The sequence below is a fragment of the Rattus norvegicus genome, chromosome 14, assembly GCF_021556685.1.
Source record: "Rattus norvegicus strain SHRSP/BbbUtx chromosome 14, alternate assembly SHRSP_T2T, whole genome shotgun sequence".
NCBI lineage: Eukaryota > Metazoa > Chordata > Mammalia > Rodentia > Muridae > Rattus > Rattus norvegicus.
Window position 1 is genome coordinate 25031353 of NC_141547.1, and position 25470 is coordinate 25056822.

Below are 25470 nucleotides of genomic sequence, written 5' to 3' on the forward strand. Positions count from 1 at the left end.
AAGGCACTTTGCATCCCATGTTATTCTATGTAATACTATACCTGGGTGAACAAGATACCATTCATTGTTCTCATCTCAGAATTTAAAACTCAAGCCCTGACCTTGAAAATAATCCTCCAATTGGTTCTTCAATTACAGTATACCAAACAGAAGGCTTGGAGTTGATCTCTTGGTCCCTGCACATATGTAGCAATATGCAGCTTGCTCTCCATATGAGTCTTCTAAGAAGTTGAACAAATCCTAACTCTCACTCCCTTGCCTCGCCTTGGGTCCCTATCCCCTAGCTGGGCTCCCTTGTTTGGCCTCAGTGGGGAAGGAATATGTCTAGTCTTGCTGAGACTTGATGTGCCAGGGCACGTTAGCACCCATGAAAGGCTTTCCGTTCTTAAAGTTTTTGCAGAGAACTAGAGTTCTGTTCTCAGTTCGCAACTCCTTCACCTCTCTCTGCCTTCTCAGGATCTGTCTCTTATTCTGGCTTATGTGGTATTCTGCTTATGTGCGCAGACATATTTATAATCTTTGCAAATAGATATAGTCATAATTAAAAACTAAACTAAAATTATAAAAATAATGTTAAATTGTTTCTATATATTAACATTGTTCTACAAAGTTCGATTTTTTTATGAAGTGAACCAATGAAGTGCTGGGGAGATGGATCAGCAGTTTAGACCATTGTCGGCTCTTGCAGAGGACCTTAGTTTGATTCTAAGTATTTCAAATGACTGACACGTGCCAAAACCTCTCCTCCCAGAAGATCCAAACCACCTTCAGACATCTGTGGGCACTTATAGTGGTGAACAAGCAGGCACACACACATACTCAAAATATAAACATAAGTTAATAAAAAATGACCCCAAATGAATTTGTTTCTGACATAAGGAAGTAATTAATTTTTCTTGTTAAAGAAGACAAAATAATAAGACCAGAAAAATGATGTACCTTTTGAAGTCTCATTTACAATTTATTATAACCACATTTCATTAAAATGAAGATTGTGTTTTATCCCTGATATTTAATCAGTTTTTAGAATGACCACAAATTTTTTTAATTTGCTGATGTCATGTATGTGATAAGTCATTGTTAACTGCATTACATAAATCAACTAAGAAAATCTGATTGCACTTTACATTCGAAATTACTTCTAGATTCAAAATTTGTTTTTATTTTCTCATACTTTAAACAAGTAATTACAGATTTATATATACATAAATATATATATATAAAATATTTATACATATATATATATATATATATATATATAATTTTCTACCTTTAAGCTATGACTTCCCCTACCATTTTCCCTTTCTATAATGATTATTGTTATTATCAAATATTTTTGGATGGATTTCTATGTCATACTTTACATTTTGAGAACAGTTTATTTTTTCTTACTTTATTTTCCTTCCATTTTTATTAAATTGGGTATTATTTACATTTCAAATGTTATTCCCTTTCCTGGTTTCCTGTTCATCAGCCCCCTAACCATTTTAAACAAATTGAGATGAGTGTGTTGTATCTTGTAATCTTTAATCTTTAAATTATAGTGTGTGTGTGTGTGTGTGTGTGTGTAAGTATTTGTGTTGGGTGTTGAGAAGCCTATGTGTGTCAGAGGGCAGTTTATAACTTAGTTTTCTCATTCTACCATGGGGATCCTAGGCCCCTCATCGGATCTTCAGTCTTGGTTGTAAGGTCCCTTACTCACAGAGCTAGTTCTCTGGCTTGAGTATATCATGAATAGTTTTAACATTTACTGTCCATGCAGTTTCTTCTAATTTAAATCCCTTTTCAAACTGATGATTATCCCTAATAAATTGTCTTAATCATATGCCATGTCCTGCCTGTTCTTCAGTTTTCTGAATGTTTTTTGTCCAAACAATAATTCAGGTATACACAGAATTTTCTCTTTACATCTGTCAAACATGAGTCTCTCTCTCTCTCTCTCTCTCTCTCTCTCTCTCTCTCTCTCTCTCTCTCCCTATTTCTTTCTCTCTCACACACACATGACTAATATATATATATATGCACACAAATGTATGTGTGTTTACATATATATGTATGTTTCTTTATATATCTTTTTATATAGATAAAGATATATATCTTATATATAAATATATCCATATAAACACACATATGCTCATAAATAACATATATATGCATATATACATATGTATGTATATATATATATATATTTAAGAGTATTGTTCAATTGTATCTCAGTTTGTCTTTTATGTGGTTACAATATATGATGCCTGCCAGTTTTTTTTTTTCATTCTAAGCAATGTTTCTAATTCTGTCACTAAGTGAAACTCATCCTATAATTGGCTTTATGTATATGTTATGACCTTAACTGTAGACTGAATTTACATATATCCTATAATATTTTGCAAGCTTTATAATTGACTGTATATGGTGTTATCCTGCTAGAGTATAATATTGGATGAATGCGAACCAGGATGTAATAGGTTTGAAGATTACTGTATCGGGAACTGAGAGATAATAAAAGCACTCTGTTCTTCTTTGCTTTGGAATTCCAGATAAGAGTGCTCATAAGTAGCAGAGATAAAGAGAGAAAGCAAGAAATAATTCAAATGCAGAAGTCAATGCACTCCACTGCAGCAGTTCTCAATAGTGTTATATATAGAAATCAGATCAGACATTGTTTTCTAGCCTGCTAAATAAAACTAGACCGCTGGAATGGCATGCCACTTGACCTCCAGGGCGTCCACAGCAGTATTTAACAGGCGCAACGGGAGGACTCGTGCAAGTGTCTCCTGTTTACATGCCAGATTCCCCTGCTAGTTCACAAAATGTTCAAAAGGCACAAGTCCCTGGAACGCAAGAGGGAATTATTATTCCAGGGACTTCCACAGTCCACAATGAAGAATAATACAAGAAATTTCCACTCCTTGTCACAACTTGTACTCTCAGCAGGCCCGCTAAAAACTACTACAGCAGTCAAACATTCAAAAACGACTCACTTTGAGATCGAAATACTGGATGCTCATACAAGAAAACAGATATGTATTGTGGATAAGGTAAGCTTTATTTTCTTCTTAAATGTTTCTTATTAGACTCAAAATTACTGACTTCAAAATTAAAAGACAGGACTTTGCTGAATGCATTTTCTAATTATCAAACTTAATTCTTGAGTGAAAAAGAAGATGCCTTATATACTGTATCAAGAAGAAACATTTGCATCATTTTCATATTTACCATAATCATTTTAATTTCTGCTTACTGCCCATAATCCATAAGTAAAAACAGAACAAAACACAACAAAATTTTTTCTTTTCATGATGTTATAGCAATAAAACCTATAACATTTCAGAAGTATTTGTAGAAAATAGGAAGCAAAAATAAAAAAAAATTAAAAGTATTTACTATGTGTCCAAATTGTAAACATTTTAGTATACTGTTTAATTTTCTTTACTTTTCTAAAGATTTTACCTTTTTAAGAGCAGTCTTTAAATTCTTAAAGAATGTAGCTTTTAAAGTGTCCTCTCTCTCTGCATCTGCAGGCACAGATGTTTCAAGAAGAATGCTGTAATCTGTATAGCTTAGATTAGAAAAATGGAGTAAGAACATATGTTTATTGGAGATTTAAGGGCATGTATCATACATCAAAATGTTTTTCATATATTTGAAAAGACAGCAACTTTAATTCATTACAGCACTGATATTTTCAAAAAACTCATATATTTTGTTTTATAGAAACACTACTGGTTGTTGTTTGTCAAAACAAAATATCCAATCACTTATTCTATTTACACATGCTGCAGGTGGACTGCTAGATAAGAGTACTGTTCACTGCTCTTCATAACTGTCAAAAACATTATATATCTTTGAAATTACTAACTCTGGTAATAGCGGTAATTTACTACTTGTACATAATGACTTACTTTTAGGTACAAAAAAACCTATAAGTTGGTATATTTTAATACAGGTCACAAGTAACACTAAGGAGATTCCAATCATCTACGTGTACATAGTTGCAAATCATATACATCTATATTTCTGTAAGTGAGAAATATGTTTTATGATAAAGAAAATTCTATCTATTGGCTTCATGTAATCTGTTTCTGTTTGATATAAAAGTATTTCCTTTGATTTTTGAAACATTATTGTAGGAATAAGAAAATTGTTGTAACTCGAAGTCTTTTCTAGAAACAGCTGACATTTGCAACATTTTCCTATTAAATGTCTGAATGGATAAAACGTTCAAATGATTGAGTTAAACAATAGCAAATGGCAGAGAGTATAAGGATTTTTACCTTAAAGTAAGAAAGGTAAACACTTGTTAATTATCATTCTCATATCTGATATCATCCTTGAAGAAATAAGAGTAAATTTCATTTTCATAGATATTAATTAAACTGAAAAGAAAAATAATATAAAATAATAGGAAACTACCCTCTTAGGAATCTCACCCTTCAACTGTAAAATCCTGGGGCTCACATCTAAGTGGTATAATTTTATAGAAACAACTATTCTAATAAAGAGTTGACTTTGGATTCCTCACCACCCTACTTTCAATTTTCTTTCATTCTTCTCTTCCTTTATACCCATTGCCCCACTGTTTGTTTGTTTGTTTGTTTGTTTGTTTGTTTTCCTTCCTTTTGGAAAAGCCAACCCAGAGCACAGTGGATACTAAGCCAGCTAAGCACTACTAGCTGCCACATCCATTTACACATGTTATAAGATTTTGGCATATTAGATTAAACCTCTGGTTTTGCACTGTTAAGAGTGGTTACTCTGCGATTGTTTTGTTTTGTTTTGTTTTGTTTTGTGTCATAAGAGGGTTCCATCATGATGAAGGTGCATGAAAGTAAAGAGATGGATAAAAGTACAGTTTTGGTTGTCCTTTAATAATTTCAAATAATTTGAAGTTTTAATTATAATAGCTGATTTTGATTGGTAGTTTTATACTTTTTTTGATCTTTCTCATGAAAAGTATAGAGTAAATATGAAATGTCACGTTTTCGAGTCTTCTTCTTGTTACTCTCTGTGCTTCTCTTCTCTTATTCTATCCAGGTCCAACTCACCCAGGCCTTTATCTTCCTTAGTTCTCAGAACTGGAATTTACAGAATCCAGAGCAGCAGTGGAAAGACTGCTGAATCCCAGTCCTTACAATCACACTGTCACAGTGGGATTGCAGCATCTTCTATTATTAACCAAATAGAAATCTTTTCAGGATACTTGTGTTTAACGCCAAAACCATTTTACTATAACAGTACTTCTTTGACTTTCTAAAAATTAATGTACTTACTTTTGATCTCTGTTGATTCATCGTCATCCAACTCATCAGGCATTTATGATCCAACCTACCACCTATCTGTCTGTCTATCATCATCATGGTCTCCATCCTCTCCTATGTGTCTGTATCTTTTACTAGTCATGCATAGTTTAGCATATCTGAAGCTGATAATACGTGGGACATCTTAGGACAGTGCCTTAAACATGGTGTGAACAAAGTTATATTTTAATTATACTTGTGATTTAGACATACAGTATTTCTTCATATGAACTTTAAAGAAATGAAGGCTAATACATTTATTTTACTATGACAGATTTGTGATTTGATAAGATATTTGATATATTTAGTTTAAAATAGTATTTCCAAATTCCAGGAGTGAGCTCTGTGTAGCTCTTCCACTAATTAGCTTCCCTAGAGATCTCCAAGTAAATAAACGGAAACTACCCTACAAAGCTCTTTAGCTACTTGTGGGAGTCATGACTCATCCCTTAATCTCATGCTCCACACACAATCCATCTTCTTGACAATACCTTCAAAGTATATCCAGGCTGTGACAAATCCCTGCCACTTCCACTGCCAGGGTGCTCAAATCTGCAGCCTGCATATGTCATTATCACCTACAGTGTGTTCCCTACATGGCAACCAGAGCTAGCTGTTACATTGTGTCAGATAATACACTCCACCTGGTAACTAGGCCATGCCTTCCTTTTGGATTTCCCTGTCACATTTTCCCTCAGGCTGTTTCTGAGGCTGAGCCTTTAATATGTTCCAACATGCCTTCCCTCCATAGTCTCCTCAGGTGTTACTATAGAAGATTATTTTTCCTTCCAAATTTGGTCTGATTACAGTATGTTGGATTTACAAACTCACAGGTTTTATTGTTTCTTTCCCTTCGGCATCTTTTGCATTTAGATCAAGAGCTTGGTACAGTTTTAATGGTTATGTATTTAGTAGATGACCCCCATTCAAGAGTCTGGATATTGTTCTATTCTTCTAGAATGATAGTTTTAAGTTGGAGCAGTATAAAATGGTTTGTGATTTCCTAGCTGTAATTAAGGCAAATATAAATCTATCCCCACAGGAAGACATTCTTTTACATTATTCCATTATTGAAAGATTTCTCTGCATTTACTCTAAAGATAGTTGAATAAAATTTATCCTTAAATTAGTGTATCATTAATCAGTAGAAAATTTTAATATGATGGTAAGGATGTCATAATTTTCTTGAGTCATCTAGATGTTTATTAATTAAGTTTTTTATGAATGACTAAAGCAACATAAATTATTAACGATGATACAATGAGGAATTTTAAATACATTGTTTAATGTCATTGCTAAGAGATTGTTGGAACATCAAAATAGAAGATGCTGCATAAAAATAATTTTAAGGAAATGGTGAATCATTAACACAGCTCTTATCTTTGGCTCCTATATCTAAAAATGCCAGAAGCTGGCCTGCTGCTAAGTCACTCTTTCAAGAACGAGCAAGGGCAGAAAGCAATGTGAGTGATAGATAGTCTAATGTCTTCCCATTCTGTTCTCCTTGATCTTTATTCAAAAGAGACAGAGGTTATTGTATTTTTGTTTACCCTTCTGTCCAAGAGAATCTTTTTAAATGACTCATAAAAACAAAGCACGAACACCTCTCCAATTGTCCACCTATGACCTACTGCCACAGAGCAGTAGAGATAATGTTAGAATTAGACTGCCTTAAATAGTGTCTTTAAATACTGTATCCAAAATTCTGAAAAATATTTAAAACTGTAAGTGGTGCCACTTTAAATATATTTTGCAAATTTTAGCCAGTGTGTTAATTTTATCTGATCTAAAATGGTTATGTATTTTTCGAGAGATTTCTAGGTATTTTTTCCAAAATTTTACATTAATGTCAATAACAGGTCTTACTTCTTTTCTTCTACCTCTCACCAGTATCCTCCCTTTCTTCCACAATTATTCCTCTCTGCTTAGTTTTTTTTTCCTGCATTTTCTGTGCTATAGAAAAATATGGCGAGCAGCTTATGAATATGTAATTCAGATATATCAGAATGTTATTAGAAAGCTGAGTGATTTCTTTAATTGCTCAATATATCTTAATTCTCAAAATGGAATACTATCATTTACTCTTTATAGCATAGGAAACACTAAACTATGTATTTTCCCAACGAGTTGATATAGCCGAAGGGTTTTGTATAGTTTATGTTTTTACATATGTGAAATAAAGTTACATTAGTTAAATAGTAAAAATGAATAAAACATTAGCCTTATGTTAGTAAAACAATAAATTATGACTTAATATCCCTTTAATTTATTTTATTGAAAATAGATTTTTCTCTCAAATATTACATGATGACCTACATTTTCCTCTCTCTGTGTACCTCCCAGCCCTCCCATATCTCCAGTTTCCCCCAGATCCACTCTCCCTCTGCTTACTTCAGAAAAGTGCAGGCCTCTAAGAGACATCAACCAGACAAGATAAATGATATTCAATAAGACAAGCAAAAGCCCTCATATCAAAACTAAAAAAAGAAATCACAAAATTATTGAAAAGCATATTTCCATTTTTTAAGTTCCATAGCATTTTTATTTGACATAACACTAGTGTGTACTTATGGGTATTATGGGCTACTATGAGAGATGTATGCATTGTGGAATAAGATATTAGGCTAATTGTCATATCAATAGATAACACACTATTTATATAAGAAACATACATGTAGTATATTTAGATATATAGGAACAATAAAATAAATACTCATCATAGTTTTGTATGGAAAACGTAAAAAATCTTCTTTTAGTTATTTTTAACTACTGGTGCTTTAATAAGCATTTTCTGCTTGTTCTGTAAAGACCTCCAAAATTTTTTAATCTTAACAACTATTTAAATTCAATTTTAAACCTAATTGGCCAACAAATATTTCCCTCTCCATCAACCCATTAGTGACAGGGACCATCTTCATAAGTTTAGTTGTTATATTACAGTTTTTTATTGTGTATATTTAACCAAGTTAAGTCTACATTTACATTTAAATATATTGCTATGTAAGAGAAACTTTTTATGTTTAAACTATGTGTTGGCTATACAATGGAAATCTCTACAATGAGTGAGATGGAGGGCTTAGCAATTTGTGAAGAAGGGACCCTCCTTGCAAACATAATATTTATGTGCATTTGATCAACAGTGGATAGCGAACTGGATACATAGAAAGTAGGGGATATGATAATCTGCAAAGTATGTTTGGTTGACATAGATGGAGGGGGTGCAGGGAAGACGCTGCTTCATGTCCTAGAACAGTTCCGGACCGAGGACAGATATAATTTACTGGCTTAAATTATAATGATTTACTTCCTTTCCTTTTTTGGCTCAGACAAGTAGAAAGGCTAGCATGCGTACTAACACATACATCATGCCCATATGTAATAATAATACATTTTAAAATAGAAAATACTATAAGTATTCTTTTTATTAAATATTCTTTGTCAAATCAACCAGAGTGTGTTAGTTGTTGGTTTTAGGGAAATTCTGTCCGGAACTGATTTAACAATCGATAGGGAAGAGGCTTTGTGGAGAAGTCTATTGTTTAGATAGAAGTTCTTTGAAAAATTACTTGTCCTAACTCAAACTCTACCTCTGCTCTCATAAGCAGTATTGATTTTATTTTATTTTAATTAGTGTGTATGTACTTTCTCTCTTTCTCTGTGTGTGTGCATGTGTGTGTATGTGTACATAGGTGCAGGTACAAATGCCTGTGCAGAGAAGTAGTTTCAGAATTGTGGATGTAGAGTTACATATAATTATAAAATACACTACACGGATATTGGGAACAAAGTCATGATCACATAGAAGAGTAATATGCTCCCTAATTACTAAGCCATCGTCCATGTCATGTTCTGTCATCACGACTCTGTTGTTTCTGCTGCGTTGATGCCATCAGAACCAATACTGCATGGGAGAAATTTACCTATGGTAAGTTTGTTTGACAGATTGAGGGGCAAGGTTCGCCATCTGTAAATAATATCCCCTATGAGCTATCCCAAGGAAGTACTTACCAGAAGGTTTCTTCGTTATGATACTGGTCTCTTCCTAATAAGTCCAACTACCCTGCATCTATTTTCATAGGAAAGTAAAGGTTTCACTTCCACAGTCTCTCCATTCAAATACAATTGGCTCTGATAAGTCTGGAAGGAATCCCAAACTTCACTCTAACTCTTCACATGCAAAGTCTCCTATGGCTCCATTTCCCTAGCCATCCCATCTCCGAAGTTTCCCCAGAATAGTCCATTAAACTCTCAACACTCATCAGCCTTTTGAGCCAAAGGCATTGAATCCTTCTACAATCCTACCCAAATCAGCATGGCCAGTTATGTGAAGGTATACTCATTAAAGTTTGTTGAATTGACTATTGTTAAATAAACTCAAAAATATTTTGCAATCCTTTAATCTTAAAAAACTTTTATTCATATTCATCTTCTCCTTTCTTTAAGATTTTCTTTTTACTCTCTGCTCTGCTGCTTATATGCACTTTCTTCAACAAGTATTCCTCCTTCTATTTTAATGAGCTCTTCGTTGCAGATTTGATCACCCACAGATTAAGATTTACAGAAAAAGAGCCTCTCTACAGTACAGAGTACACATGCCGAATCTTTGATGCCATCATCATTCTCTGAAAGTCAAAGCGATTATTTGCATCTTGTTTGTCATACATTACATACTTAAAGTAACTGAAGGATGGGTCAAAGTAAATGAGAGGAAGTACATGGAATCTTTGTGAATGTCATGCTCATTTGATATAAGAGCCTGAACATCAATGCCTGTTGATATGTGAGGAACTCCCAGAAACCAAGTAAGGAAACGCTGCATACTGATTATATTCCAGAAGTGAGCCATTGTCTCAGACACTAGCTTGAGCTCACACTGAACCAAAGTCTTTTCACACTCCAGATATTCCTATTATTTCAAATGGCATGTACGTGTCATTTGACACAAGTAAACATAACACAAACTTTTTAAAAAATAAACTATAAACATGGTTCTAGGTGAGTTCCACTACAGTATTTTTTAATGATGTTTTTTGTTTTGTTTTGCATATATATATATATATATATATATGTGTGTGTGTGTGTGTGTGTATGTGTGTGTGTGTGTGTGTGTGTGTGTGTGTGTGTGTGTGCGCGCACTGGCTAGTTTTGTGTGTCAACTTGACACAAGCCGTAGTTATTACAGAAAAAGGAGCCTCACTTGTGGAAATGCCTTCATGAGATCTACCTGTAAGGCATTTTCTCAACTAGTGATCAAGCGAGGAGGACCGAGCCCATTGTGTGTGGTGCCGTCCCTGGGCTGGTAGTCTTGTTCTATAAGAGAGCAAGCTCACCAAGCCAGGGGAAGCAAGCCAGTAAATAGCATTCCTCCATGGCCTCCATGTGCAAATGTATATGTATACATATTATGATATTTAGAAGAGCTAATGAAAACTCTTCCATTTAATGTGCCCAATGCCTTCACCACATGGGAAGGTCATCATGACAGCATGGCAATTTCCTAAAGGAACAATTATGCCCTCTAAGTGCTCTACTCTGTTGACCTTTGAAGTTTTAACAAAAGCCATCATGCAATAAAGATGCCTTAGACGAGTTTACCCAAGAAAGCAAATAAAAAAGTTGTCCCCTTAAGGTTTTTCTATGTGCAAATTTCTCAGGCTCCAAACCACTAGAATCATGCTTTATTGGTGTATTTTGATGCTAAATAAGCCCTGTTAATCTGCTGAGATTTAAGGAAGTGACCTGATGGACCCATCAGTTACAGTGTGATGTGTTTGAGAGTCAGGTATCTTCTTTTCAAGAGATTTGTTTTGAATTGTCTGTGCATCTGGCATTGTTCTTTCTTTTTGTTAAAAGAATGTTATACTTCTGTTTCCATTCTCTTTTCAATTTGTATAAATCAGGAATTAATTAAGAATTGTGCTCTTGTGACCGTTTATCTTTGTCATTATGTGCTTTTAAAGCTTCTGAAATGAACATTTAAATTTTTTTTCCTCTTTGAAGGCCTGTAACTTTGCAGTTGTCCATTATTTGATTGTGAAACTCCTAATCTTACGTAATTAGCAATTTTTCTAGAAAGGCATTTGACAAATTGCTTTCTTGATGAGCTATTTATTTGTCTGTACAGGTTAATGCATCACTGGATACAGATTTATTACCTGCTTGTCATAAACATCCCTGAATAAAAGTTACAATCTGAACTTAATTTAATCAGAAATCAAACCTAAGTCAGTACAGATGTGATGCTAAATCTACTCTGAACATGGGAAAACTGTAAACCTTTAAAATTATTTTTTAAAAATATTTTTCTTTAGTTTTCTGTCTTAAGCTGCACTTCTAGTAAATGTTTCATGTAACTTACTAGAACTATTTTGTTATTGTTTATAATCATATTTATTCAGATGCCTATATTTCTTAAATTTCTAGGGTACATGTTTGAGAGAAGTTAACATACATATTAGTGCTCAACTTTTGACAGAAAGGTATATTTGGTATCTGTGGAAGGATTACTATGATACATAAATGTTTTATGATAGAAGAATCATATACTTGCAAATGAATATGTAATCGATAATAGATATTGACTTAACAGATAATTCATACTGAACAGCTTATATTCCTATTTAATTTATTAATTAATAGTAATAATCTATACACGTTTTCTGTAGAGTTTCACGCAGCTTGCCTTGTGAGACAATTTTATATCACTCAGACTGGCTTCAGGCTTGCAGTGTTTCTGAAACTGACTCTGAATGTTCGAATCCTCCACCTTCGGTTTATAAGTGCTAGGAGGAAAGGAGCACCCATCCTACTGTTTGATGTGGTGCTGGAGATCAAACATAGGCTTTCCTGCCTTCAAAGCAAGCCCAGGAGATGATTTACATCCACAGCCACAGAGTAATAGATAAGATCTTCTGTCTAGAGAACTGTTTAGCTAAGAATCTGTTCCACTATTTCTTAAGTAAAAACTTAATTGAAAATGAAATCTTAAATAAGCTGGGATTTTATTAATCTCAGTACTAAAATGTTACTTGCTCGTTTAAGAAATTCTTATAAATTCTAAGGCAATTTTTCAGCTTATTATCCAATATTATAAACTAAAAATTTATAATAGAAATTTACAGATGTTGCTGTTCTTTTCTAGGTTAATCCTTGGTATGATACTCTTGGGGCAATGTTTTTCCTTCTGTTTTAAAACTACTAAGTGGCAGTTCTTGCTAGTCACTGAAGCCTGTTCGAGTGTATTATGCATTCCTCCGAGGAGTGTTATAACATCTTAATATTTAAACATTTGTTATCAACTTATCTTTATTCTGTTTTCTTTTATACTTGGGAGAACAGTTTCCCAATATTCACAGATGATTTCTGGATCAAAAATTGCAAATTTTTAAAAAACAGGTTGAAATGGCTGTTGTTCTTTTTATAACAACTTCATTTTCAAAAAGATACTGTTGACAGTACATCAGAGATGTCTGTTCAATTTTAGTAGCTCTAGGACACATGAGAAAAATATAGTTATGCAAGCAGAGATAGTATGAATAGTTTATTTAAAAAGAACAACAGATGGGAAATGTAGTCACAACTTTCAATTTTTTGCAGGAAATTTTGCTTTCATCAACGTAAATGTTAGTAAATGAGCAGTGAGTCAAGCCTCAACTGCAATCTGCTAAATTTCATATGCACATACTTGGTCCAATTAGAAAGCTTTACCTTCCTCGCTTATTAGTTTGTGATTGATTTCTTATAAGAAATGTTAATGATGATAATTTCAAAGTTTCCAGTTTGGGAGTTTGTCTTTCATTGATTCATTGAGTCATTGAGTCATTGATTGATTTATTCATTGATTCATTCATTAATTCATCATTCCATTCGTTTACATCTCAAATGATTTCCCATCCCACATCCATGCTCTCGCTCCTCCACTTTGCCTCTATGAGGGTGCTCCATAAACCACCCACCTTCTCTCTCCCCACTCCTCCAGCATCCAACTACGCTGGGGCATCAAATCTCCACAGGACCAAGGGCATCCCTTGCCGTTGACATCAGACAAGGGCATCCTCTGCTACATATGTATCTGGAACCATATGAATCCCTTCCTGTACACTCTTTGGTTGGTAGTCTAGTCCCTGGGAGCACTGGGTGGTCAGGCCAGCTGACATTGTTCTTTCTATGGGGTTACAATTCCTGTCTGTTCCTCCAGTCCTTCCACCAGATCCCTGCTGGGGTCCCTGAGCTCAGGAAGATGGTTGACTCCAAGCATCCACATCTGCATTGGTCAGTTACTGGAAGAACCTTCCAAGGAACAGCCACACCGGGTTCCTATCAGCAAGCACCTCTTGGTAACAGCAGCACTGTTGGGTTTGGTATCTGCAGAAAGAATGGATCCCGAGGTGGGGCAGTGTCCTGATGGCTCTTCCTTCAGTCTTGTCTCCATTTTTGTATCTGTCTTTCCTTTGAATGAGAACACTTCTAGATTAAAAACTTTGAGATGGGTGGGTGGCCCCATCAATTGGATGGGGGTTTGCCTATCTACTGGAGGTGGTCTCTACAGGTTCTATCTCCCCTTTACTGTCCATTTCAGTTAACGTCATCCCTAATGGGTCTTGGTAGCTTCACATTTCCCTGGTGGCTGTCCCAAATTCTTCATCCCCCACTGCTAAATTTTGGTATTCAATTTTCTGACCCTCTGTGCCTCTTTCTGGTCCTCTCCAGTACCTGATGCAGCCCCCTTATTTCCTCCCTGTCCCCTCTCACTCCCAGGTTCCTTTTCCTCCACTTCCCATTCTCATCCTATTCCCAACTCAATGTAGAACTGAAGCATCCACACCCGCGTCTTCCTTCTGCATAAGCGCCATATGGTCTGTGTAGTAAATCAAGGGTATTGTGAGTTTTGGGACTAATATACACTTATCAGTGAATACATATCATGTATGTTTTTTTGTGTGTGTATTAACACACTCATGAATCTTCTCACAACAAACGCAAAAGAAGAGAAACACACAAGTATTTCTTTATTTGTATATATAACAATGACTTATGACAATGACTAAATTAATGTGATATTCAGTTATCCTGTAGGAGATTCATGAAAACTGTCTGAAAGGGAAAGGCCACTCAGAGAAAGTTACTGGGGCATTGACTTAGCAGTCACAAACTTTCCATACTTTGTTTATGGATCCTCCAATTGATTTCTTCTACCTTCTCTTCAGAATCTGAAATTATTTCTCCCACTTTATTCAATCTGTTAGTAAGACTTCCCCTAAGATTTTGCTTTATTTCTTGAGTGTCTTACTTAAACTTATATTTCAATTTCTCATTTAATGATTCAGTTTCTTTATGAGATTATATTTTCATATCTTGAATTGTTTTCCTTAATTCATTTTTATAATGTCTTCTTTGAGGTATTTATTCATAACCTCTTTGAAGTCCTTGACCTCATTCATAGTTCCTATCTTGAAATCATTGTCTTATACTTTAGCCAAACTAGTTTTTAAGAGAATATTAAAATAGGAGTTTTGGTTTCTGGAAAAGGCATATTATCTCACTTGTATGTTTCTGTGTTTTTGAGCGTATATCTTTGTATCTGGAGTTAAAATGTGTATGATGTTTCTTGACGCCATGTGGGTGTTCAGGTCTTTGATTGCTATTATACGGTATGAAATCTTGTGTATCAGTATCATAGTGATATCTTTCAGTGTTGGCGTCACTTGAGTTTTAGTGTTCAGATTCCAACTGAAAACAGATCTGAAGTGCTGACTGGAAATCTTGGTTAGTACTCGGAGAAGACCCAAATTAATTGTGTGCTTTGTGGTAGTGAAACTGGACTGAGTTGTGAGGTTTATACAGGAGTGTTTGGTATCCAGCTCCATGGAGAATTGAAAGAACAGAGAAATAGGTAACCCTTGTTCTACCACAGAAGGCAGTGAGTCTCAAGGGAATCGAGTGATCTGGGAGGACAGGCTGAATTGGGCAGCAAAGGCGAGAATATTGGTACCCTAAGGGAGTCAGAATGGAATAAATAAAGGAGGGCATAGTTAGTGTGCACTGGTCTCTACCAATAGTGATAGCTGTGAGCTCCATAGAAGACAGTGAGTCTGATTAGATGGGTTGTCACAAAAGAATGGGGTGAATAGCTGAGGCAGTGAGAAGATGAAGAACTATGAGTAGTCTGCTTCTGTACCAGGATTGGCAGCCCAGTGCCAAAGAGATGGGCATGGGTCAGGAGGATGGAGTGAGGCATTTTCAGTGAGAAGCATAAGAAAAACTGGGCATCAGAAAGGAATAAGGGAAGGAAAGTACAGGTAGCCTACCTGGGTCTGTGCCAAGGGTGGTAGCTGTCAATAACATAAACATCTTAACAGTACTGAGATATTGGTCATAATTTCAGTAAGCAGGGAACATAAACTAAATATATCTATTGTTAACTGTAGTTTGACTGTAATGCATTGCAAAGTAATTGGATAACTATTATTGTGCATGATCTCTCATGCATCTTTTGAATTATTTTTAAAATATCCATATATAGAAATCAATCACCCAATCTTGTTAACCATGTTTACTTACATGATAACCATATATTTCACCAATCTCCTAAACCACTGGAGAAAAAAAAATCAAGTCATAATAAGTGATATTATTTTGTACTTTCAAAGACTATTCATTAGTAAATGAAAGGAATGAGTGGTAAAAAAGAATTTTGAACTCTGAAAATTGATGTAAACTGAAAGTCAAGAAGCACTATCATGGCTTGATGTATTAGGATGAAACTGTTAGCATCAGTAATTTCCAAATGTAAATAAGTAAAACCCAGGTGCATTTGTAAATGAGTTATTTTCAGTAAATAGAGATAAAAATTCGGTAAACCTATTATATGATGTATGTGTTTTAGTGTACTTTTATTGTAGTCAGTTGAGAATTGTTGTGGAACATTATACCATAAATTGAATAATGAGATCATGTTAACGACTTGTTTCAAAACGGTTCTATGTATCATAAAAGTTTTAATGTATCTTCTGTATGAGTCAAATGCACATCATACAGCACCTGTCTCTCAATAAATCATTTTGCTTCGTTTTAATCAGTCAAACTTTTTACTCAATATTCTTCTTATTGTTGAGAACAGAAACCCAATATTTTGAAAAGATGAAAATTTTAAAGACATGCTTTAGAGGAATATGTTGATTGTACTTAAACTACTATTGGTGTATGTAAATAAAAATTTCAAATGTAGTATTAAAGTAGAATTTAAAAAGGGGAACACCCTTATAGAAGAAGGGGAGAGGGATGGAAGAGGGGGCTTATGTCTGGGAAACCGGGAAAGGGAATAACATTTAAAATGTAAATAAAAAATATCCAATAAAAAATTTAAAGTTATTAAAATTTAAATTTAATGACATTTTACCAATGTCAGCTTATTAAATATTTGTTTAGCAATCATCATGTTTTTCTTATAATTGTTTTCCTTCTTTCAGGTAACACAAACGTCAACTATTTATGATGTCAAACAGAAGTTTCACAAAGCATGTGAGTTTTATTATTTATTAAAACATGTGTTAACATATTTTCAAATTGGCTCAAATATTTTCTCTAAGAAATTCAGTAATTAGTAATTATTAAATGTAATGAATGACCCTTACATTTCATACACATTTTGACGTTTAATATTCAACAGCTTTTTCAGTACTGGTTATAAAAATTCATGCCACTATTCATGAGCCAGGTGCGTATCTTGTGAACAATACCCCAAGAAAAATCTTCAGTTTCTTAATTTAAAGTATATACAAAATTGTTTTAATGTGTAGTTCAATGTTCCTTGTAATGAAGACATTTTAAAATATAAAGACATTAACTGTAAAATCATTTCTTTTATAATAGAACAAAATGTTAAACAATGATTTTATTCCAACTATTTAAATAAGTCAAACTTATTCCATAAAAACTATTTTTAAAAACCTATAAATTACAGTGCTTAAACCTATTGATGGGTAACTTTGTTTTGAAAACAAATATCCCCATAAATTGCTTGAAAATATTTGCATTTTGCATACATGTATATATACTCTCTATATAGCCTTTATAATGAATTCATTCTAATTCTCAAAAAATGAAAATAAAATTACTGGAAATTACAAATTTGACTATTTAAAGAGGTCAATGGTAGAGATGTTTTCCAAATAGATGATTCCCTATATGCATAGCTCATTTCTGTCATGAAAGTTTTTCAGTGAGGTGCATTTATTATTTATAAACTTGTATTGATATATAATAATGGGCCACTGCCTTGAGGATTAGGATATATCATTAGATTCCATACTTTCATAATTTTTAAAATTTTATTTATTTTTACTTTTTACTCCTTATTTACAGTCCAGATTTCATACTCTTCCCAGCCTGCTCCATCCACTCCCTATTCCATACCTCGCCCCCACAGTGTCCAAGAGGATGAACCTACCCTCCCACCTCCATTCCTCCCACCTGACCTCCCGACTCCCCGGGGCCTCAAGTCTCTCTAGAGAGAGTTAGGTGCATCTTCTCTCACTGAATCCAAACCAGGAAGCCCTCTGCTTTATATGTTTCGGGGCTTCGTATCAGCTGGTGGACGCTGCCTGGTTGCTGGCTCAGTGTTTGAGAGATCTCGGGGGATCCAGGTCAGTTGAGACTGCTGGCCTTCCCAGCAGTTTTGTGACCAATTATATGGTCAATTTCGGAGAAGGTACTGTGATGTACTGAGAAGGCAGTATATTCTTTTGTTTTAGAGTAAAATGTTCTGAAGATGTCTGTTAAATCCATTTGGTTCAAAACCTCTATTAGTTTCACTGTGTCTCTCTTTAGTTTCTGTTTCAATGACCTGTCCATCATTGAGAGTGTGATATTGATGTCTACCATTATTACTGTGTGGGGCTCAATGTGAGTTTTGAGCTTTAGTAAAGTTTCTTTAACAAATGTGGATGCCATTGCATTTGGGGCATAGATGTTCATAATTGAGACTTTCTCTTAGTGAAAGTTTCCTTTGATGAATATAAAGTGTCCTTCCTCATCGCTTGATAACTGTTGAAAATTCATTTCATTGGATATTAGGATGGCAACTCTAGTTGTTACTTCAGACTACTTGATTCGAAGACTTTTTTCCAGCCTTTTATTCTAAGGTAGCGTCTGCCTTTGATATTGAAGTGTGTTTCTTGTATGCAGCAAAATGCTAGATCCTGTGTGCATATCCAGTCTATTAGTTTACAACTTTTTATTGGAGAATTGAGTCAGTTGATGTTTATATTCAGCTGGTGATGCTTACATCTGTAATTCCTGACCTTTTTCCTAATTTTTCCATTTCAAGGTTACCTCCATTTGTGTTTTCTTTATTGTTTCTACTTGTACTTTTAGATCTTGGAATGCTTTCTTCAATTGCTTCACCTTTTTGATTGTGTTTTCTTGTATTTCTTTAAGAGATTTATTTGTTTCCTCTTCAGGGGCTTCTAGTTGTTTACTCGTGTTTCCTGTATTTATTTCAATGAATTATTTACATCTCTTTTAAAGGACTCTACTCTCTTCATGAGATAGAATTTTAGGTCAGTTTCCTGATTTTCAGTTGTGTTGGTGTGTCCAGGGCTTCCTGGGGTGGGAGAACCAGGTTTTGTTCTTATAATGGCTTCTGTTTCTTATGTTCTTGCACTTGTGTCTCACCATCTGGTTATACCTGGTGTTTGCTGGTCTGGGTGTCTCTGTCTGGAGCTTCCCTCCTGTGACCCTGGGTTCCTGCCAGTCTCCTGGTAGGCCTGTAGCCCTAGCTGTAGCCGACCTCCTGTGAGGCCTTCAGACTGTTGGGTCTTCAGAGAGGAAGTCAAGATGCTGCCCTGCTTGTAGCTGTTCTCCTGGGAGGCCTTCAGACTGTGGGGTCTGTTGTCCTGTGTGTAGAGGAAAAACTGTCCTGAGAGTGAAGTACCTTCTGGAGGCCTTGAGACTGTGGTGTCTTCAGAGAATCAGACAAGCTGGTACTCTGTCCTGGCAGATGGCACTGGCTGGAAGGGCCTATATCATATAATTTTAAAGATGCATTTTAACATGTTTTATTGAACAGAACTTGTATTTTGGAGAATATATTCTAATTCATAATCATATATTGATTCATTGTATGAAAATTGAAGCTAAACTCAATGAATAATTAAATTATTTCTTTAAAAAATAGAAAATTTTAATTGATATATAGGTTTATATGTAGCCATCCCCATGCTATGACAAGTTCAGTCACAGTGCAGTGCAAATAGTAACATCATTCATATTATAAGAAAGTTGCCTATACAGAATTAAATATATATTTATTATTATTATTATTATTATTATTATTATTATTATTACTTTTTTGTGAGCAAGGCATGGATAGCCAATCACAATTAAAACTTTTTTTTTAATCTTTATTAACTTGAGTATTTCTTATTTACATTTTGATTGTTATTCCCTTCCCCTGTTTCCTGGCCAACATCCCCCTAACCCCTCCCCCTCCACTTCTTTATTGGTGTTCCCCTCCCCATCCTCCCCCATTACCGCCTTCCCCCCAACAATCACGTTCACTGGGGGTTCAGTCTTGGCAGGACCAAGTCCTTCCCCTTCCACTGGTGCTCTTACTAGGCTATTCATTGCTACCTGTGAGGTCAGAGTCCAGGGTCAGTGCATGTATAGTCTTTGGGTAGTGGCTTAGTCCCTGGAAGCTCTGGTTGGTTGACATTGTTGTTCATATGGGGTCTCGAGCCCCTTCAAGCTAATTGTTTTTGTTTGCTGAGTAGTATTCCATCGTGTAGATTTACCACATTTTTTTGAATCCATTCCTCTGCTGAAAGACATCTGAGTTCTTTCCAGATTCTGGCTATTATAAATAAGGCTGCTATGAACATAGTGGAGCATGTTCCTTTGTTGTATGTTGGAGCATCATTTGGGTATATGCCCAGGAGAGGTATAAAAGTTATCCTCCTTCTCTGTTTCCCTTCCCATGCCTCCCTCATCCTACCCATTTCCCCCTACTCCACATGGGTGTTCACCCACTCACCCATCCACACACTCTGCCCTAGTATTCCCTGAAGCATCAAGCCATCACAGGACCAAGGGCTCCCCTGCCATTGATACCCTACAAGGCCCATCATCTGCTACATAGGCAGCTGGAGCCATGGGTTCCTCCTTGTGTATTCTTTGGTTGGTGGTTTAGTTCCTGGGAGCTTTGGGGGCAGAGTGTCTGGTTGGTTGGTGTTATTCTTCCTATGGGGTTGCAAACCCCTTCAGATCCTTCAGTCCTTCCCCTAACTCCTCCATTGAGGTCCCCGTGCTCAGTCCAACGGTTGGCTGCAAGCATCCCCATCTGTATCAGTAAGGCTCTGGCAGAGCCTCTCAGGAGACATCTATATCAGACTCCTGTCAGCAAGCACTTCTTGGCAGGTGTCTGGGTTTGGTGGCTGCATATGGAATGTTTTCAAGTTCATTACATACTGCCTTAATTATGATTTCCATTGCTGTGAAGAGATACCCTGACCATGGAAACACTTATAGGCGAGAACATTTGTTTGGGGGTGGCTTACAGTTGCAGAGGTTTTGTCCGTTATCCTCATTTTGGGGAACATGACAGTTTTAGGCAACCGTTCTGGAGAAGAAGCTGAGAGTTCTCCAAACTAATTTACAAGCAGCAAAAGGAGACTATGATATATACTGGTCATAGCTTAAGTGTGTAAGACCTCAAAGTCCACCTTCAAAGTGACACACTTCCTCCATCAAGGCTATGCATTCCAACAAGGGCAAACCTCTTAATAGTGCAACTACCTAATGGACAATTATTAAAAAAACACATTAGTGTATGGGGGCCATAATGATTCAAAGTACCACATATACATTTATGGGAAAATAACTTTATCCATGAAAATCCACACATTTTAGGGCTTATAACCTTTCTTTTCTGATTCTTAATTAACATCATGTCATGTCTTTTTCATACTATTTGTCTTCAGGCCCTGGAGTCTAAAATTAGAATTATTAATGTCTTAAGACACTAAATGAATAAAGAAACCATTCCAAACAGCAGACTTTGTTTCTTACAAGAAAAAAAATATTTTGTTAACTAAATTCATTGACATGTTTTCTGTACAGCAGCTTTTCATTGTGATATTAATAATAATTTCTTTGTTAGTATATATATTTCAGTTTTTCTTTTCTCCTATCTTCTCTTTCACTTTTCATCTCTAAGAATCTCTCTCTCTTTCTCTCTCTCTTTCTCTCTCTCCCCATATATATATATCTATATATACATATATATATGTATGTTTATACATAAGAAACACAAATACCTTATAAGACACATGAATACATGTGAGACAAGTCTTTTGTGTTTATGGGATTGACTTATTTATGAATATATTGATCCTTAATTCTATCCATATTTTCCTACAAATGGAATATTTTCTTCTTCAGGGCCATGTAAAAATCTCACTGTGTATACACCACATTTTATTCATTACTGTAATGGTAAATTGGAACCTAGAATAAATCTATTCCTTGGTTATTGAAAATAGTGTTTGCATAAATGTACATATTCAGGTGTCTCTGGTCTTGACGTGTTGGAGGAATTATCTGTTTTGGGTTTTATGGCAGTGAAGAGGCACTGTGACCAAGGCAAATGTTACAAGAAACACATTTAACTGGGCCCGGATTATGCTTTAGACGTTTAGTCCTTTTTCTCTCATGGCAGGAAGCGTGGGCGCATGCAGACAGATGTGGAGCTAGAGAGGTAGGTGAGAGTTCTACCCTCAGATCTGCAGGCAGCAGAAACTGACAGTAACACAGTGGTCAGGATGGAACTTCTGAGACCTCAAAGCCCACCCTCTAGTGATACAGCTCCTCCCAAAGGCCACACCTCCTGTAACGTGGCCACACCTCCCAATATACCACACCACTCCATATTAGCCTTTGAGGGCCATTTTTATTCAAACCGCCTCAGTAGCTACATATGGGAGAGCTGGGAGTTATGGATAATGGGTTTGTTTCTTTGTTTTCTTCCTTTTTTTTCTTTATTTTTTTCTTTATAGGTATTTTTCACAGTGCCTGAACCAAGTTAGATTGCAAGACATAGAATATAAAGTTTTCTTCCCTGCTTACAGAGTGGCAGCGATTCCTTTTTCTTGGTCAACGTAATCATGGCTACAGTGAGAAGGACATTCAATGAAGCTTTGATTTGAATTTTCTTGGTGCTTATTGATGAAAATTAGGTATTCAATAAATCTTACCTTCCTAATTTTAAGACTTCATCCTTTTTGATCTTTCTGATTTTGTCTTATTTCTGATTTTTGTCCCAGTGGGCTTTTCACTTTCAAGGTATAAACTGTACCGTGGCTTAAAATAATTAAAAGGTGAAGTGTGCCTTGCTCCATTCCATATTTTCTGCTGCATATCAAACCCTCACCTCTATATTTGCATGCCATCTTCATATCCTGTAGCAAGCTATGTTTAGCATGCTCAATTTCTAGCTTATTTGATAATCTATCATTTAATAACTACTTAATTAGGAACTAAATTCGGTTACTCAATCTTGATATTGTGGATTATAACAAACAATTTTCTCTCATATTCTATGTCAAATTTACAGGGTATTCACTGATGTTGAGCCTTTTGTATATCCAGATATAGCTCATAACTCCACATCTGACAAATATATCCAATATTCATAACACTATATATGATATATATGATCACTTCCATTAGCTATATTTATGCATTGTTCATTCCCGTGTATTTCCAGCATCATTTTCTTGGTTTTTGTGATACAAACATCCCAATGCTGTCCTTTCTGACTTTTACTGTAATGCTGTAGTAATCAACACTTTCCAAATACACCTTACAATATTTGGCTATCATATCTGCATGTACTGACATTCCTTACACTAATATTCAGTTCCTGAAAAAAGTCATGCATTATTCATAGTATTTTTCACAAACTTGTTCTTCAAAACTACAACTTCAATATATAAAAGTTTATGATTTACAAAAAAACTACTGAAACAGACTCTACTGCTACTTGAGATCATCCTGTCATTTGTCCTTGTCATAAGCATCACAGAGAACAGTAACCACGTTTGCCTCTAATACTTAGGTCTATGCATAAACACATGAGCATGCTTGGTGAGGGTCTTTGAATGTGAGAGCAATGGCCTGCATGAGCTTATCTAAGATAATATACACATTATGTCACTGTAATTCTTTGTAATTGTCACTTTCATTTCCTTAGATGAAGTGAGAAGAGAGACACACACGAGCTATATGACTGCAGGGTCTGGGCTGTTCCTATAGCATTTCCTTCTCTGCTCTATCCCTAGGCTTAGGCAAGGAAGCTTCCAAGCTGACTGATTCAATCAGCTTCTTTCGGCTTCTGACTGACTTGCTCTGGCTAGTTTCCTGCTAACTTTGACAAATATTCTAATCATCTGGCTACTACTTATTCTCTGGCTCATTCTGACTTTATTGTGTGAATTTGTTCTCTCTGCAACCTGGAGGTAAAACTGTTTCTGTAAAATTCCAATGCGAACTCATCACAAACCACAGCTGCTTGCTGCTTGTTATCTTTCATTGCATGCTTCCTTTCTTTTCTTTTCTTTTTTTTTTTTTGCCTGTCATAACCTTAATTTTTGTAATTGGATATTTCTTTATTTACATTTCAAATGTTATTCCCTTTCCCGGTTTCCTGTCCATAAGCCCCCTAATCCCTCTCCCTCCCCTTCTTCTATAAGTGTGTTCCCCTCCTCATCCACCCCTTCTTACCCCACCCCCAACATTCCCTTACACTGGGGTCCAACCTTGGCAGGACCAAAGGATTCTCCTTCCAATGGTGCCCAACCATGTCCAGTTTTATGAGGTCCCATTTGTCGATTCTTACAGCATAAACCATTGGTGTTTTGTTCAGGAAATTTTCTCCAGTGCCCATGTGTTCGAGAATCTTCCCCACTTTTTCTTCTATTAGTTTGAGTGTATCTGGTTTGGTGTGGAGGTCCTTGATCCACTTGGACTTAAGCTTTGTACAGGGTGATAAGCATGGATCGATCTGCATTCTTCTACATGCTGACCTCCAGTTGAACCAGCACCATTTGATGAAAATGCTATCTTTTTTTTTCCATTGGATGGCTTTAGCTACTTGGTCAAAGATCAACTGACCATAGATAAGTGGGTTCATTTCTGGGTCTTCAATTCTAATCCACTGCTCTATCTGCCTTTCTCTGTACCAATACCATACAGTTTTTTTTTTTTATCACTATTGCTTTGTAATACTGCTTGAAGTCAGGGATGGTGATTCCCCCAGAAGTTCTTTCATTGTTGAGTACAGTTTTTGCTATCCTGGGTTTTTGGTTATTCCAAATGAATTTTCAAATTGCTCTTTCTATCTCTATAAAAAAATTTTGCTGGAATTTTGATGGGGATTGCATTGAATCTGTAGATTGCTTTTGGCAAAATGGTCATTTTTACTAGAGTAATCTTGCCAATCCATGATCATGGTAGGTCTTTCCATCTTCTGAGATCTTCTTCAGAGTAACCTCTCTTTGTTATGCTGTTCTCATAAGAGTTGAACATATCCTACCTCTGACTCATTCTGTCAATTTTTGTCTGATTCATCACTTTTTCTGCCCCTCTCACTTTCTCTTTCTTTTTATTTTATTTATATATTTAATTTTACATTCCAGATTTTATTCCCCTCCAAGTCCACACACCCCCAACAGCGCCCCCCCCCCATGTCTCAACAAGGATGTCCCCACCTCACCAGACCTAAACTTTCTGGGGACTACAATCTCTTGAGGGTTAGGTGCATCTAGAAATCACTTTCAAAGATGGCTACTTTCTTCTATAAATTAGCCTTACTTAATAATTGTTAGGGTTAATCCTAAACAAGATATATACTAAACATACATCTGGATTTTAGGAAGTTATGACTGTAATTCAGAGCATATTTGCATTCTAGCCTGATCACATTAACCTAAAAGATCTTTAGATGTTATCCCTTGCCAGAACAATCACAGTGTTGGATTAAATTTTCTCTTTAATTCTTAACTGCTTTTTAGACATACTGTGTTGCTTTTAGAATTTAATTCTTAAAATCTTATTTTTTTTTGAATCCTCAAAGAAAAATATATTGATACATTTGTTTTGTGGAAGCATCTTGTGTGAAAAC

The 25470-nt window shown here is 35.4% G+C and overlaps 1 protein-coding gene across 1 annotated transcript in view; it reads left to right on the forward strand.

Moving 5' to 3' along the window:
• The first annotated feature begins 2611 nt into the window (after positions 1 to 2611).
• Tecrl (trans-2,3-enoyl-CoA reductase-like) overlaps positions 2612 to 25470 on the forward strand; it is a 79227-nt gene continuing 56368 nt past the window's right edge. Inside the window, 2 exon segments of the mRNA NM_001108860.1 lie at positions 2612 to 3035; positions 16763 to 16814. Of these exon segments, the coding sequence (NP_001102330.1) occupies positions 2808 to 3035; positions 16763 to 16814 (280 nt within the window). The 5' untranslated portion in view covers positions 2612 to 2807.